The sequence below is a fragment of the Alternaria incomplexa genome, assembly GCF_024043165.1.
Source record: "Alternaria incomplexa strain BMP 0042 chromosome Unknown scaffold_26, whole genome shotgun sequence".
NCBI classification, from domain to species: Eukaryota; Fungi; Ascomycota; class Dothideomycetes; order Pleosporales; family Pleosporaceae; genus Alternaria; species Alternaria incomplexa.
The window spans coordinates 1-13,861 of NW_026249875.1; the positions used below are offsets into that span (position 1 = coordinate 1).

At 52.3% G+C, this 13,861-nt stretch overlaps 6 protein-coding genes across 6 annotated transcripts; 3 read left to right on the forward strand and 3 right to left on the reverse strand.

The window, feature by feature from the left end:
• Nucleotides 1–162: 162 nt before the first annotated feature.
• Nucleotides 163–3,987, reverse strand: J4E90_010700 (uncharacterized protein; the record flags this gene model as incomplete). The annotated part of the gene is made up of 3 exons (XM_051440212.1): nt 163–1,238; nt 1,288–3,704; nt 3,758–3,987. 3 exons carry the CDS (start codon nt 3,985–3,987, stop codon nt 163–165), a joined length of 3,723 nt encoding a protein of 1,240 aa, XP_051285856.1.
• Nucleotides 3,988–4,805: 818 nt separating this feature from the next.
• On the reverse strand, nt 4,806–6,733 carry J4E90_010701 (uncharacterized protein; the record flags this gene model as incomplete). The annotated part of the gene is made up of 6 exons (XM_051440213.1): nt 4,806–5,318; nt 5,373–5,522; nt 5,570–5,727; nt 5,777–6,197; nt 6,276–6,416; nt 6,470–6,733. The coding sequence occupies 6 exons, from the start codon at nt 6,731–6,733 to the stop codon at nt 4,806–4,808; spliced, it is 1,647 nt and encodes a 548-aa protein (XP_051285857.1).
• An 860-nt stretch (nt 6,734–7,593) lies between these two features.
• Nucleotides 7,594–8,352, forward strand: J4E90_010702 (uncharacterized protein; the record flags this gene model as incomplete). Its single annotated transcript, XM_051440214.1, has 1 exon — nt 7,594–8,352. The coding sequence occupies one exon, from the start codon at nt 7,594–7,596 to the stop codon at nt 8,350–8,352; it is 759 nt and encodes a 252-aa protein (XP_051285858.1).
• Nucleotides 8,353–8,486: 134 nt separating this feature from the next.
• J4E90_010703 (uncharacterized protein) lies at nt 8,487–9,368 on the reverse strand (the record flags this gene model as incomplete). The annotated part of the gene is made up of 2 exons (XM_051440215.1): nt 8,487–9,082; nt 9,137–9,368. The coding sequence occupies 2 exons, from the start codon at nt 9,366–9,368 to the stop codon at nt 8,487–8,489; spliced, it is 828 nt and encodes a 275-aa protein (XP_051285859.1).
• A 920-nt stretch (nt 9,369–10,288) lies between these two features.
• On the forward strand, nt 10,289–11,257 carry J4E90_010704 (uncharacterized protein; the record flags this gene model as incomplete). The annotated part of the gene is made up of 2 exons (XM_051440216.1): nt 10,289–10,488; nt 10,552–11,257. 2 exons carry the CDS (start codon nt 10,289–10,291, stop codon nt 11,255–11,257), a joined length of 906 nt encoding a protein of 301 aa, XP_051285860.1.
• A 370-nt stretch (nt 11,258–11,627) lies between these two features.
• Nucleotides 11,628–13,200, forward strand: J4E90_010705 (uncharacterized protein; the record flags this gene model as incomplete). The annotated part of the gene is made up of 6 exons (XM_051440217.1): nt 11,628–11,643; nt 11,701–11,793; nt 11,858–12,603; nt 12,685–12,759; nt 12,809–12,975; nt 13,026–13,200. The coding sequence occupies 6 exons, from the start codon at nt 11,628–11,630 to the stop codon at nt 13,198–13,200; spliced, it is 1,272 nt and encodes a 423-aa protein (XP_051285861.1).
• Between the last annotated feature and the right edge of the window lie 661 nt (nt 13,201–13,861).

Genomic DNA, 13,861 nt, shown 5'->3' on the forward strand with positions numbered 1-13,861 from the left:
CACCCCCCCCCCCCCCCCCCCCCCAAAGCCATGAAACTCCACGCTATGCTTGTATGCTATAAAGGTGCCGCGAACGGCTAACATGAAAGAAAAAGAAAACAACACCCATATCACAATGGTGATACACGAAGTCTACTTCCCATCTTATCAACAATTACCCGTCTAAACCTCGATATTCTCAAACGGATCCCGATCCGGCGGCAATCCCCTGTAAATCACACTGCCACTCGCATCCAACCGCGCATTCACACTCGTGATCCACACGCGCTTGGTAAACGCACTAGTACGCTGAATCTCGTCCTTAGCAACACCCAGGTCGTCGTGCGGAATCCAAACAGCGGGCTGGATGGCGCGGGTGGCTGGATGTTGGAAAGAGCGCTTGATGAGCTTTTGGCGGGCCTCAGGCTCGATGTCGGCGAGCTCGTCGTCGACTTCGTCGAAAAGGTTGCCAGCGGGAAGGACTTGCGCTTCTGCGTCGCGGATGGGCTTTGCGACGTCGTCGAGACCCTTCTTGAGTGCGTTGGTCATAATGTCTAGAGGGTCCTTGCGCTTCTTGTGGTGGGACTGCGAGCGCGAACTGCGACGGGAGCGTTGTGAGCGGTCAGCCCAGCTTGAGTTGCGCGCACGATTGTCGGGTCGAGGTGACTGTCCGTAGCCGGCGGGTGGCATGTTACCATCCAGATTGCTGAGCTCGTATGACCCAGGGCCATGGGCTGCCTCGCGTTCCTTCCTTTCCTCGAGGCGGTTTTGTTCGTCTAGGTGGGCTCGTTCGCGCTCCTCGGCTGTCCGCTGTGCGTCTTCCTGAGACATAAGGCCTTGGTGTTCGTCCTCCCGTTCCCACTTGCTGGCCTGTGCCCGCTGCCACTCTTCGTCTCGCAGGACCGCCTCGTCTTCGAATGTGATTGGCAAGTACGTGAAAAGAGGCCCGAACGCTCTGTTCAGCACGACTTGGTAAAGCACAGTGAAGACCATAATGATGATCATGATAATAGCCTGAGGGAAACACGATTGCCTCCCCTGCTCGTCTTCCTGTAGGAAGAACAACCCGATCATGCAGAGCTCGAGGAAGTAAAGGCCAGTGAACAGCTGGTTGACTGCTTTGGGGAAGATAAGACCGTTGGTTTCGGCCTTGGCGTAGCTGACGTAGATCATCTGGTACCTGTAGGTAAACCAGAAGAGACTGAAGGTAATCAACATCATGATTAGGATCAAGGGCGCGACGACTGAGTAGATGAGACCTGGGCATCGTTAGTTTATGTAAACGTTTATCTCGATAGACAAACTTACCAATGGCGGCAAAGTTGGTATAGACCGGGATCATGGTACCCCAGTTGATACCCGGCCTTTGCAACACCCTTGAAACCTTCTCGCGCGGTGTGGTGTCCAAGAAGCGCAGAAAGATGATAACAACGACGGCACCAATTTGCAGCAGAGTACCGGAACTGATACTAAGCGCTTGCAGAATCATGTAAGAGAAGAAGTAGTTGGCGGCCTTAGGGAGGTTCTGCGCCAATGTCTGGGGGACACTGAGTGGATCGTTGAGCAGATCGTCGATGGTCGAAGTGATACCAGTAGAGATGGAAACAACCAGGAACAGTTGGACAAATACGAAGGCGAAGTAGAAGTTCTGCACAAGCAACTCGCGTTCGCCAAATGTCGTCGTACCGGTAAGACCAGCCAGGAAGCGCAGGAGTAGGGGCAGAATAGCGAAGAGAATGGCCAAGAAGGCTGGTGGCAACACACCCTGAATCAAACTAACGACCCAGTCGGGAGCATCATTGATGAAACCAAGCCATGGCAATGTTTCGGTCAGAGAGTCGACTTGGGACAGAGCTCCTGTAAAACTGACGGGGATACCCCAGAAGATGATAAGTCCGACGATGAGTAGAATGACTCCAAACATGCGTAGGTAGCGCTCCCACCACTTCATGGTCAAGTTGTCCCAGATGACGTAGTTGGGGTTAACCTCGACGGTTCGTGGGTTCATTTGCCGGGGAATGTGGTGACTCAATGACTGACAGGCCATGTGTGCAGCAACCTGGTGGTTAAATTGAATAAAGGCCGAGTTCATCAGCGGGAAGCGCTCCGGGTGAGCCTGATCGTCGGCAATCTCGGCGTTGAGGCGGGCAAGCTCCTTACGGCAATGGTAGATGGTGTCCACCTTCTTGCCAATCAGAGGCAGAGACGGCCACCACGAGAAGTTCAAGATGGGCAGACGCATCGTTTCTCTGTCCTTTGGCTTCATGTATTTTCTCCAGAGAGCGTCCTCGCCATCCTCTTCCATAGATTCGTCGTACAAGCCTGACAGGTCGTACTTGATCTTACTGGCATCCTTGACTTCTAATGGTAGCGCTTCTCCCTCTTTCACGAATGGACTTGGGCTTATGAAGTCACCCTGACCGACGTACATGGCCTTGAGCTTGTTGAGTGGGTGCTTCCATGCAGGTTGTACAGGCTTGTCTTCTTTGGTGTCCGTCTCGGCTGCGGGTGCTTTCAAGTTCGTCTGAGGAGAGTTGGGCTCTGTCACGGTACCTTCAGAATCGTACTTCTCTTTTGTGGCCAATGGAGTATGGGTGTCGCTGCTAGCGGCCCTTTGGTGGTAGTCCGCAGATGTGGGTGACGATGCTGGAACCTCATCGCTGCCGTCGAAACTTGGCTGTGCTTCCTCAGGGTTCCGCGCTTGACCAGCCTGACGGGATTTTCCGCCGAAAACTCCTCGCATTCCACCATAGACGTTCTTGTTGAAGCGATCCACACCCTGGCCGACATCGCGGAAGCCTTTGCCGACAGCGTGCATGCCTTCTCCTAAAAAGGGCAATGGGTTCATGTTCACGCCGCGCTTGCGATCAGGTGAAGTCGACCGCGAAGAAGAGGATGATGATGATGCAGACTCTGCCAGGACCTTTTGGAGTTGTTGCTCGATCTCGTGGGGGTTACCGGCGTCCACACCTTGTTCGTGAGTCTCCTGGTTGATTGCGTGGTTCTGCATCGCCTCATCGTGCTTCTTTTCCGCCTTAGACTTCTTCTTTCCAGCTTCCTTGGCGGCCTTCTCCTCCAGCTTCTTGTGCTTCTTGGTGCATGTGATGATGAGATTTGTTTCGGCCGCTTCGAGGCTCCGTGCGATCTTGGTTCGGTCGTTGACCTTGTCCATAAGATCGTCGTAGTTGCGGTTGATCCAGATGTCTTTGATGCCGCCGGGGAAGACATCGTAGAGGGCGTCGAGCGCAGGAACCGTGAGCCACTTCTCAGGGATGCTTTGCACGAGAATAGTGGTGGCAGATGCTCGGATACGATGCTCGGGCCTGGTAAGAACAGTCTGCCTGAGGCGCACGAATTGCCTCAGCGCCAAGTAGAAATTAAAGCACACCCAGCATACGACCGATACGGCAATGATGCAGTGCGCCCACAGGCGGTGTCGCTTATTCGGGAAGGCGACATTGGGCCAGGCGAAGGAGTCCAAGCCCGAGACACCGGGCTCGTCGCCCTTTCGGTTTATTGGTAGGAGGACAGGCAGGATAATGAGTGCCATGGGTATGAAGATGCGGAGCAGGAGCTGCAGGTATTGGAGGAAGAGGTAGCCATCGACACCGGCGACGCGGATGAGCTCCTTGTCGCTGATGGTGAAGACATTGCGGAATGAGTCGATGGCGGTCGTGGGCGCTGCGATGCGCTTGGCGACGGGTACGAAGGCGGTCTTGTAGTAGCTGGCGATGGTTAGCACATGGGGGTAAGTAGGCAGGGAAGCGGCGTGGCATACTATATCTTGTGGAACAGACTCTGTCGCGCAGCAGCTTTATCGGCCTGGTCTGCATCATCCGCGGTCTTCTTTTTGGAGACGCCCTTGTGCAGCTTCCAGTTGCCACTCAGAATCAAGAAAACAACAATCTGGATGCCGAAAATGGCAGCGGCAGTGGAGAGCGAGGCGGCGAAGTTCTCGATGCTCTGGTTCCGCCGCGACTCTGGCGATGGCTTGTTGGGGTCGGACATGGCTCAGAGCGGTGCAGGTCGCGTATGCGGTCAAGTTGTGAATCGGAACCCCTGTCTTAAGCGCAGATGGCCATGGAAGAAGGGCAGGGAGGAGCAGCCGCTGTTATTTGCGGTTGCAGATAATTATTAGGGCAGTAGAGTCGCACAGAGGGTGTGAATGAGAACGTCAAAGAGAGGGTTCATTATGAACTTGGAGGTGACTGGCATGGCGCACACGGCGACGTGTTTCAACCCTCGCATTCCCTGATACGCGGTCAGTCGGGGGCTTGGCGGCGTCACTGGCGCTGGCGGGCGCGCTACTTTGCCAACCGCCCGCCGTTTGAGCCAAACAACCGCTGGCCTGGTCTTTAATCTGAAACTACAGACAGCCGTTTGGCCTAGGCCCTTTCTTTGAGGCTGACAGCGACACAGTGATCTTGTTGCGCGCAGCAGAACAACACTGCTTTCACGATGGCATCTGTTGTACGACCCGTCTCTGTGGGTAAGGAGCATTAAGATTGTGGCACATGCATGGACCCGATCTGAGCATCCTCCCCGTACTCGATGACGTTCTGCTACCAGGAATCCGCTCCGTATTCCCGTATTAGACCGCGCACGCGCCAGGCTGTTCCCACCTTCTATGAAGAGCTACGCGCCAGCGCCACACTGAGGCGCACGCCAAGCCCTTGACTCAATTGGCCGAACTCTCAACACTCACGCCACATGTGCAGATCACACAAGCCCATAGCTTGCACTATTCTGAAGACTTCCAGTATTCGTCTTGACACTTGCGCCTTTTCTTTTATCCTAGTGTGTGTACATTTGTATTCTGATATTCCTCAAGGCGTCACCTCATTTCCCAACAACCTCCCAATCTCCTCCGCAATCGCCAACGTCTTCTCCTCACTCAACTTCTTCCCAATGACCTGCACAGCAACCGGCGCATCATGGTACGCATCAGGGTCGTATTCCGCCTGGACACTCGCATCCAAGTCACTCAATGGCTTGTAATCCGCCCGCTTGCTATCGACCTTGCTATCAGCAAAGGTGACAGGGACAACGACGCTAGTAAAGTCCAGCAAGTTGATGGCAGACGCATAGCCATAATACTTGAACTGGTTGTGTCGGATGGCAGCTGTTGGACTGATGGGACCGACTATACAGTCAAGCTCGCATCCAAGTTCAGCCTCGACCTCTCGCCATTTGGATAGATACTGCATCTGGTAGTCCCACTTTTGCAGATGGATGTCCCATACGTCGTTCAAGTCGGCTTTTTGGATGTCCGGGTTGAGGAGTTCTTTGATGTTGGGGATTGGCGGCTCCCCGGAAGCTTCGATGTCCCTCATCACATCCTGTCGACCGATTAGCTATGCGGAACTGCGTGAAATCAATTTCGAGGATTTTACCGTGCTACCATCTGCACCATAGATCTTGTTAGCGAGATCATGGGCAAAGTCATGCTTGTAGGGAGTCCACGGCACGACTTTATGTTTGTTTTGTTTCAAGACACTGACTACCCGCTCAATCCCGCGCAGTACCGGAGGATGTGGGAGAACCTGTACTATTAGCGAACGCGATGATGCTGTGATCCTGTGAAACTCACGTTGCCGTCACAGTTATAGTATCCGATGGTAAGGCCAGATGAGCCCAGCTTTGCTTTGACAGCATCCTCCAAGTCAGATCGCCAGGGCATTGGGACGACTTTGGAGTCGTAGTTCCAGGGCTCTTGTTGGAGAACCGACGTGAGGAAGAGCCTCAGGTCTGAACAATCAGTCTATCTGTGGACATGAGTTTAGCTTGATCCACGTACCGGCTGCCGAGTGCGCAATGGGTCCAACGACACTATGAATAGTCTCCTGTCCCTCCATACTATTCGCCATCTTCGCATACGGCATACGCCCATGACTCGGACGAATGCCGTACAAGAAGTTGAAAGCCGATGGAATCCTAATGGAGCCGCCAATATCTGTTCCAACACCAATGACGCCTCCACGAATGCCGATCATAGCTCCCTCACCACCTGAACTTCCGCCGCACGACCAGTTCTTGTTGCGTGGGTTTGTCGTTCTGCCGATGATGTTGTTGACTGTTTCGCAGACCATCAAGGTTTGCGGGACACTTGTCTTGACGTAGAAGACGGCACCGGCTTTGCGAAGGAGTGCTGTGAGGACGGAGTCTTCTTCGTCGGACTTTCCTAGCCAGGAGATGTAACCCATTGATGTCTCTTTTCCCTGATCGAATCGTGTCAGTTGTGCATCGAGTACTCAGGCAGGTAAAGCAGCACAGATAGGAAGAGAACCGCTTCATACCTTGATCCGCAGCTGATCTTTCAGTGAGATAGGAAGTCCATGTAGAGGACCAATGGGCTTGTTATGCTTAGCATAATACTCATCCAGCCCACGGGCCTGTGCAAGAGCCTCTTCGGGGAAGAACTCATGTATACAATTCGTCTATGACAAGTCGTTAGTCAATGCACTTGTGCCCATCATCAAGCCCATCTTACCAGTTGCTGTGCTATAGCAGCTCTTTTGCAAAACGCAAGCGTGACATCGACCGATTTCAGCTTGCCTTGCGCCAATTGTGCAACGAGATCAGTCGCTGATGATTCCGTTATCTCGATTTCCTGTGCAGAAAGCAATCCTGACTCCTTTGGATATGCGAACGCATTGTTGTCGCTCGGAGGTGTTCGGATCAACCAGTCTGAGGGGATAGATTCGGCAATACGCTTTCGCTTGTCGGCAGCAAGTTGCTCCCAATTTGAACCCATTGTTGATGTGCGTACGCTGTTTGCGGCGATGATAGAAGTTTGGTTTGAACTACAGTCTGTCTAATGTTCAGAAAGATAGCTGTACCGATACTGGCGCCGGACTAAAGGGCGATGATAACGCTCATACGTACTGCGTTTATCAGGATAGTCGCTTGCACCTACCGCATCGAGACTCGACCCCACCTTACGTGCGGAGCATTTCCGACAACACGGCTCGGTATTTCGCTTCTTGACATCTACGATGCTAGTTGTACTCAGGTCTCGTAGACTCGATCGAGCTGTCAGACTTGCTGCTATAAAGTATCGATAATCCCCGGTCTGTACACGAGATAGGACGCCGTATAACGTGCCGGTTTGTACAGTGCTAACAAGGGCTGCATGACGTCACCTGGGTCACACCTAGGCAAGCTCCATCGGTTGCAGTGCTGAGTACACAACCTTGGAATGCAACTAGGCTGTCGCTATCACATACTAAATGTCTCTCACTCATCTGAACTTCTCAGAATGGAAAGTGTCCCCAACGTAGATATGTTTACCGCACTACAGCTGGACACTCGACCGGCAAAGAGCGGATAGACACGCTTCGTGTTTTGTTCGTCGCGCTATAGCCCTCACGTATTCTGTACCATCACACAACATTTGGCTAGGTATCTTGAATACACGCTGTAGACGCCATGTACTTCCCGCGCCCTATGACACAGCATTCATATCTACGTATAGAACGCCCGACACGTCGATGTTTTGAGACAAACCATGAAAACTCACAATCGAATTACATCCTAAGACTATCCGAAATCGACAAAACTCACACCGCCGATACTTGAACATTGGATAAGATATTCGACCTCTAGCCACCCACCATGTATCTTCGCGCCGTTCACGCTGAGGCAGATATTGCAAAACTACATCAATTCATCCGCGCAAACCCACTGGGCATCTTCACCACAGCCATCGAATCCAAATCATTTCCCTTCCTCCAATCCAGCCACATCCCCTGGGTCCTGGACACCGAAGAACCCAAAGCCGACTCGACCCATCTCGGCGTCCTCCGCGGCCACATCGCTCGCGCCAACCCCCAAGCAAAAGCCCTAATCGAACATCTCAAATCCGAAAACAATGAGACAGATCAACCGCGCCAGACCCTCTCCCGCGACGTCATGATCCTCTTCAACGGCCCAGCCCACCACTACGTTACCCCAAAATTCTACACAGAAACCAAGCCCGCGACCGGAAAAGTAGTGCCCACGTGGAACTACTCCGCCGTCCAAGTCTACGGCCGAGCCACCATTTTCCACGACACAAAAGACCCTACCACAGGCACTTTCCTCGACAAGCAGATTCGAGATCTGTCGCTGCAGTCCGAGAAGGAGATTATGGGCTACGAGAAGCCATGGGAGGTTGACGATGCGCCGTTGAGTTATATTGAGATACTGAAGAAGGCGATTATTGGGGTGCAGATTGAGATAATGGATTTGGGGGGAAAGTGGAAGATGAGTCAGGAGATGGGGGTTGGGGATCAGAAGGGTGTGATTGAGGGGTTCAAGAAGATGGGGTCGGGGGTTGGGGATGAGATTGCGAGGATGGTGGAGGAGAGGGGGAAGGTGGGTATGAAGTCTTAGCTGTATCAATAGCTTCGCGATACCTATTTCTTTTGTAAAAGTTGTCTGCCAATGTAAGAGGTGATGAACCCGGGGTATCATGTCCAAACGCCAAACCAAACTCCGAAAAGCGAATTGAGCAAACTTGGCGTGTGCTACCAACTCGCCAAAACAGCATCCACCTTCCTCCTCCCTTCATTGTCCAGCCCCTCCATATCAACATCCTCCTCATCCTCCGCCGTAGAAGGAACCTGCACATCCCCAAACTTCTCCTCCACACGCGCCGCAACACGTATAGCCAGCGTACGTGTCTTCGCAAGCTCTGACGCAAGCGGCGCGTCCTTCCACACCAGATTCGGCTGTATATTCTCTTTGGGGTTGCGGTACGGTTCTAGCAGCGAAAGCAGTGTACGATATGTATCGAGCCGGTTCTGGAGTGTCTGTCGATGTGCAGAGAGTTCTTGGAGGCGGGAGACAGAGGAAAGGTATTCGTCTTGTGTGATTTCGGCGTCGCGGTCGAGCCATGTGGTGGGGAGCTTTGCGATGTTCTCGTCGAGGGTCAGGTCGTCGTTTTGGTAGAGAGTGTGCGCGTCATTTTCGGGTAAGGAGGAGGAAGTGTGCGCATCTTCGTTGTCGTCATCGGCGTGTTGCGCGCCGGAGTCCCAGTATAGGATGTCTATTTGCTCGACGACGTGCTCGATCATTTGGCGGCTGTAGACTTTTCGGGAGTGTTGTTTTAGGTCGCGGTTGACTGCGAGATGTTAGTGCCGATATGCAGAATGATATGGGTGAGACCACTGTATACCTTTATCAAGCACGCCTTTCATGACACTGAGTTCAATACCACCATCTTGCGCAAGAGTGCGCAGCCGTTCTGATGGCGGTATTGGACGCGATAGAATGTGTTTCCTGGTCTGGAGAAATCTTTGCTTCTGTTCAACGACAGTGCCTTGTTTCGACCTCGCATTTGGCACGCGTCGATCCATTTCGAGAGTGTTGGGTGGGTTTGCGATGACCATCATGGCGGACATGTGCATTGGATTGCGGGGACTAGCGCGACGCGTGCGAAACCGGCCTTTACCCCATTGAGATAGCGCGCTCGCCAGCTCCTACCTAATTGATGTAACACCTGAGGTACCTCGTCCCATCCCATCCCTTATCACACCCGCAATGTTGCTCCTCATTCTTGTCCTCCTGCTTGTCACACCTGCGTTGACATACTATGTTTCGACAACTCTGTTCTACCAAACCGCGAAGAGCACTGCGTTAGGGAAGGAACCACCAAAAGTTCCTTACTTCGTTCCAGGAGTGACACATCCTTTCTGCTTGGCGGTCGAGGGACAGCAGAAGTACTTGGCGAGACTGATGTAAAGTCTATGAGGTGATGTGAAATAGACGACTACTAACATACATTAGTAAGGAATATGGAAATTTCGCGCCATTCCGCGTCTTGGGTTTCGTCATTCTTCGAGACCCAGAACACATGAAGAAGGCCATACGAGCATGTGAACAACAGCATCCAGTAATCACTAGAAGGGGAATTCATGAAGTCGCCTTGGGCTTTCCCAAATATGTCGAGAAGATGTACGCGGATGCTGCTGTGAATAAAGCAGAGATCGAGCGTGCGCGTGCCGCAATAACGCGGAAATATCTGGAAGGTAGCTCGTTGACCACCACGACTAATTTGTATGCGCATTTACTTTCGCGTAATATGGATGACAAGATGTTCCAAGTCGGCAGCTGGACCCAGATAGAAGACGTCTGGTCCTTCTTTCAGCAAGTTCTTACGAGGTGCTCTATTGAGACGCTCTTTGGCACTCAAATTTTCAAGAAGTATCCTCGACTCACCAAGGACTTATGGGAATTCGAAGACGCCATTCAGGGCGTTTTACCGGCATTATCATGGTTTACTATGTCACTACCAGGAATTCCAAACCCAGGTCCTTACAAGGAACCGATGACCCGACTAGGCCAGGGCATTAACAAGTGGCTGAGGGCCAGCCACAGCGGCACCGAATTTGCAAAGACTGGCAGCGACGACGCAGACTGGGACGAGCATAGAGGTTCGAAATTCATCCAGGAACGTGACGATTTGTTTGCGAAAGCTCCGTTTTCTATTGAGAATAGGACTGCGGAGATGTTGGATGTTATGCACTGGTAAGCATACTCCGTGAAGCTATAATATCTGGGGGACACAAGGCCGTGCTGACATGCTTGTAGCTCGAATGTGGATTTGATCCCCTCCGCTATCTGGGCAATGATCGAAATCCTGCGTAAACCCTATTTGGCCGATAAGATCACTGCATTCGTCTCCGAACCCCAGGCAACAAAAGCGGTCGCGCCTGATGAGGATGGTATTCTAGCTAGACCCCTCTTCCAGTCTTTACAAGCAGAAGTCAGTCGTCTTCGTTTCGCAAAGTACACCATCTGCACAAACCCAACCGCCGAAGTTGCTGTTGACAGCGCGTGGACACTTCGTAAAGGATGCAACGCAGTTTCGTTTTCGCAAGATCTCGCCCTGAACACGAAAGCGTGGGCAAACGCGCGGCCACGCACTGTCGAAAAACCGTTGGAGGAGTTTTGGGCTGAGCGCTTCTTAATCGCTGATAAAGACACTCCACATATACAGGGTCAGCGAAAGAGCCGCGGTAGCATGAATGCGGCGAGATTCGACGCGCAAGATCTCGAGCTGCTGGTCCCTGCACTCGGCGATAAGCAGGCGTTTGGACTTGCTAGCGACTACATCAAAGCCATGCAAGCAGCGACCATGGCTGTCCTACTGAGAGAGTTCGAGATACAGCTATGCGATCCGGATTTGATCGATGCAGCGATGCCTGAGTTGCGAGAGTCGGCGTTTGGACAGGTGCGACCGAAGGAGAAAATAGCCGTGCGCATACGCAAACGCAGGGCTGGCAAGGAGCAGTGAAGGGAGGGCCCTTCCACTTTCGGATGTGGCGCAGTCTTGCCGTGTGATTGTCGTGTAACCCACAAAATCTTTATCTACCGTTCTTTCGACCACGCACGTTAAGCACTCTGTGTGTCCTCCTTACCTCCTCAAACACTAACGCGATCACAACGACTGTCGATTGGCCTCGAATATGGAGCTTGATCGACTCAGCATAGTCACAGGCTTGTTCGCGATTGCCTTGGCGTACTGGTCCAGCAAGATTGTCTACAATGTCTTCTTTCACCCTTTGGCACGCTTTCCCGGTCCGTGGTGGGCGACGGCGTCATATCTGGCAGAGTTTTACTATGACGTCCTGCAAGGTGGGCAGTATCTCAAAAAGGTCATCCAAATGCATGAGATATATGGTAGGTACTAGCGACGAGACGCAATTGATACAAAAAGCATTGGCTGATAGCGCGCAGGCCCTCTGGTACGAGTCAATCCGGACCATCTCTCATTGAATGACCCATTCTTCTACACCGAGGTGTACTCAGGCGCTGGACGGAAGATGAACAGTAAGTTTTGACTGTACCAAGTGCGTACGAGATAAATACTGACTTTGTACCTCTACCTCTGCAGAGCACCCCGAGCTCTCACAAACCGTAGCTACTTCTGTGGTCTCCACCAAAGACCACGACCTGCACCGACAACGTCGGGGTTACATTGCCAATATGTTCTCCAAAAAGTCTATCTCGGATCTCGAGAATGTTGTCCAGTCAAAAGTCGACAAGTTGGTCATGCTGATGAAACAGGCCTATCGTACAGAAGAGACACTGATCGGACATCTCATGTTTGGCAGCCTCGCGGTTGACATCATCTCGCACTACGCGTACGGGGAGAGTTTCGGCGACCTCGATAAGCCTGGCCTCCCGTGTGAGCTCCAGCGAGACGTCAAAGGCGTAGCGTTGACTTTGAACCTGCGCAAATTCTTCCCGGCCATGGATGCGGTCCTGATGCGTATTCCGGCCTGGTTGATCACCCGTATTAACCCGTCTATCGTCAGCTGGTTGGACTTCGATAACCGCATCACGAGATACTCCATCGAGGCGTTGAAGAAAAGCCAAGAAGGAGTGGAGCCAGCCAAGCCTAGGACGATATTTGATGCGCTACTCAGCTCTAAAGTTCCTGAAGAAGAAAAGACGCTGCAACGATTGAAGGATGAGGGCACGCTTATCTTGTTCGCTGGTGTGGATACTACAGCTCGATTTCTGACTTGTGCGATGTGCTACTTGCTCACGTATCCGAGTATATTGGCGAAGCTGCGAGCGGAGCTGGAGTCCCAATCTACATCGACCTTGACTGAGCTCGAGGCTCTGCCGTATCTGGTAAGTCGTCGATTGCCCCACTCAGTCGTAACGACTAACACGGACTAGACAGCCGTCATCAACGAGTCTCTCCGCTTCTAGTGTTGCTTCACAGGCCGCTTTCCGCGCGTTGTCGTTGATCCTATTCCCTACAAGGACCTGCTCATCCCATCTGGTGTAAGTATGACACTCGTTCTGAAGCTGTACTCATCTAACATTATCTAAGACCATCATTGGCGCATCCCCGTATCTACTCAACAACCACCCCGACGTATTCCCAGATCCTCATATCTTCCGGCCCGAGCGGTGGATCGAAGCCAAAGCCCGCGGAGAATATCTCGACAAGTATCTCGTTACCTTCTCGAAGGGCAGCCGAGCTTGCCTCGGCATCAAGTAAGACGTCATGCCATGTTGTACGTTGAAGCCATACTAACGAATTCTAGTCTCGCGTACGCGGAGTTGTACCTCACTATCGCGGCCATGGTTCAGAACTTCGACCTGGAGCTTGTAGATTCCTCCATCGAGAACATCACCCCGGATCGAGACTTTGGTCTGGCTTTTGACAAGAACTACAACTTCGGCGTCGATCTGAGGGTCACCAAGGTACTGCAGGAGTGAAGGGTGGGTGTTATGCAGGACGATCGGTATCTTGATACACAGGGAGTACGTGCAGACTTTCATCATATACAGCGAATGTTATAAGCCTGAATCGTGGCGGAAGTTGCTGGCTCTACAACAGAAAGAGACATCAGTTGGCAATCTTTCCATTCCCGTAATCCTTCGATAGTCAAGCAGAAAAATCAGTGTCAGGTAAAGATCCGACATTTTATAGTCCAGGTCTGTGCCCCACCAACGAGCGCTCTCATCCATGCACCACAATTCGTGCCTGCTAATTTGTCCTCACACTCTCAAGTACGTCGAACAGCACCTTCGCAACATCACTATACTGACATGAGCTCATTTCTCTTCATTGCCTCTCCACTGCGTCATGCTGTATCCTTACCTGGCATCGAAATACTTTGAGATTCGCTCTAGCAGTTGTACCCGGTATGGTATCTGCATGTGTGCGCCTCATGCCTAGGGGCATTCGCGGCCGGCTCTTTGTAGTAAATAGGTGGGAAAGATGGGGGATTGGGGATTGGCTGGTCGAGAGGAGGGGTTGATGCGAGTGGGTGCGCGACGATTGTCGTAACAAGGAGGAAGAACAGGGTTGTCAAGGATGCGAGACGAGGCATGCTCACGATGGCGGTTCTTGGAGACTGGAACTAGATGGGGGATA